The sequence below is a fragment of the Sinocyclocheilus rhinocerous genome, unplaced genomic scaffold (assembly GCF_001515625.1).
Source record: "Sinocyclocheilus rhinocerous isolate Xijiao unplaced genomic scaffold, SAMN03320098_v1.1 scaffold1327, whole genome shotgun sequence".
NCBI lineage: Eukaryota > Metazoa > Chordata > Actinopteri > Cypriniformes > Cyprinidae > Sinocyclocheilus > Sinocyclocheilus rhinocerous.
The window spans coordinates 514893-516624 of NW_015660879.1; the positions used below are offsets into that span (position 1 = coordinate 514893).

Here is a 1732-nt window from a genome sequence, read left to right on the forward strand (position 1 = left end):
ATATATATATATATATATATGCTACGTGTACTGTGTTAAGCTAACTGAGACTTGTTATAGCGCTTGTATATCATTGCTCTTTTGTTGATTTTGATTGCTTCCATTGTCCTCATTTGTAAGTCGCTTTGGATAAAAGCATCTGCTAAATGACTAAATGTAATGTAAATGTAAATATATAAAAAATGAACACAAATTTTCATATGGGCACGCTATTTGTATATTTGGGTTATTTGAATATTTCAGAATTGCATCTCCATTTACTAATAAAAATTAGTAAACTCATAAATAACATAAAATAATAGAATACTAAAAATACTGATTGCATTAATAATCGTATCATTAATAAATTTGTAATCATTTAAAATAATTTTATTATTAATCATTAATAATGAAATATTTTGTTTTGTGTTATCTTCTCTGTCACTACTTTTCTGTTATTTGTTTAGATGATTTTGCAATATTTTGTCTAAAACAATAGTAGCAATGAAGTGCTTAAATATTTGGTTCAGAGCTGAGAATTGGGATGAAAATGAGAAGAGAGTTGCAGATATGAAGAACTTGACCTTCAGATAACCCATTGACCTTTTGGATCCTCTTTCCTGGTTTCTTCAGGAATCATTGTCATGGCACTGCTGGGGATGTTTAACGTCCATCGTCATGGTGCCATAAACTCGGCAGCGATTGTATTGTACGCTCTGACCAGCTGTGTGTCAGGTTACTGTTCCTGCAGCTTCTACACACAGATTCAGGGCCAGCGCTGGGTCTGGAATATTATCCTCACCTCTGCGCTCTTCTCTGGTGAGACACAACAGTCTTCTGCATCTGTACATATAGACAGAATGGGGTACTGTTTCTCCCAATGCAGTGTGCTCAGTATGAATTTCCATTTCTGGTGTGTTTTAATTTTAATTTTAAAGGTTATTGTAGATACTGTGCAGCATGCTAGTATTTGATTCCAAGTATAGCCCTTCATGATTAAAGTGTTTTCATGAGCAGATGTAACTAACATTTCGCCCACTCACCGTTGCTCTCTTTGTTTTTCTCAATTCTACTTCTTTCTCTCTGATGCGTTTAGCCCCTCTCTTTTTCACCTGGAGTGTGGTGAACTCTGTTCACTGGTGGAGTGGATCGACTCAGGCCCTGCCTGCCACCACTGTGCTTCTGCTGCTTGGTGCCTGGGTGCTGGTGGGTTTCCCCCTCACCGTCATTGGTGGAATCGTTGGAAAGAACAGAGCAGGCAACTTCCAGGCCCCGTGTCGCACACGTAACATACCTCGCCAGATCCCCCAGCAGCCCTGGTACAAACACACGGCTGTGCACATGGCCATCGGAGGCTTCCTGCCTTTCAGGTAAAAGCTGTGAATCTCTGCAGAAGGTTTCCATACAATAGAATATTTTCTTTCATACAAAATAAATTAGTCCAAAAAAACAAATTGGCCAAATAAATCTCTCAAAAATGGTTTATTAATGGTATATTATATATAAAACATTTTTAATATATTACCATGCTTTCTTACATGTTTAAAAATTTCTTATTTTATGATATTTCTTATTACATATGATATAAATATTATATTGTATTATATTGCCATGTGTTCTTGCATATGTAATTTTTAAAACTGGTAGTTATATATTAAAAATGTTTTATGTATAATATAATATTTATATATAATATATATTTGATAAGAAAATGTTTTATGCAAGTAAATATATAATATAATATTTAAAATAT

General features: G+C 34.4%; 1 protein-coding gene across 2 annotated transcripts in view; it reads left to right on the top strand.

Annotated features, from left to right (window-relative positions):
* tm9sf1 (transmembrane 9 superfamily member 1) overlaps positions 1-1732 on the top strand; it is an 8774-nt gene that overhangs the window by 5439 nt on the left and 1603 nt on the right. For both annotated transcript variants that reach the window (XM_016535090.1, XM_016535089.1), the window contains 2 exons: positions 613-798; positions 1076-1349. In XM_016535090.1, the coding sequence (XP_016390576.1) occupies positions 613-798; positions 1076-1349 (460 nt within the window). The remainder of the gene's footprint in view (positions 1-612; positions 799-1075; positions 1350-1732) is intronic.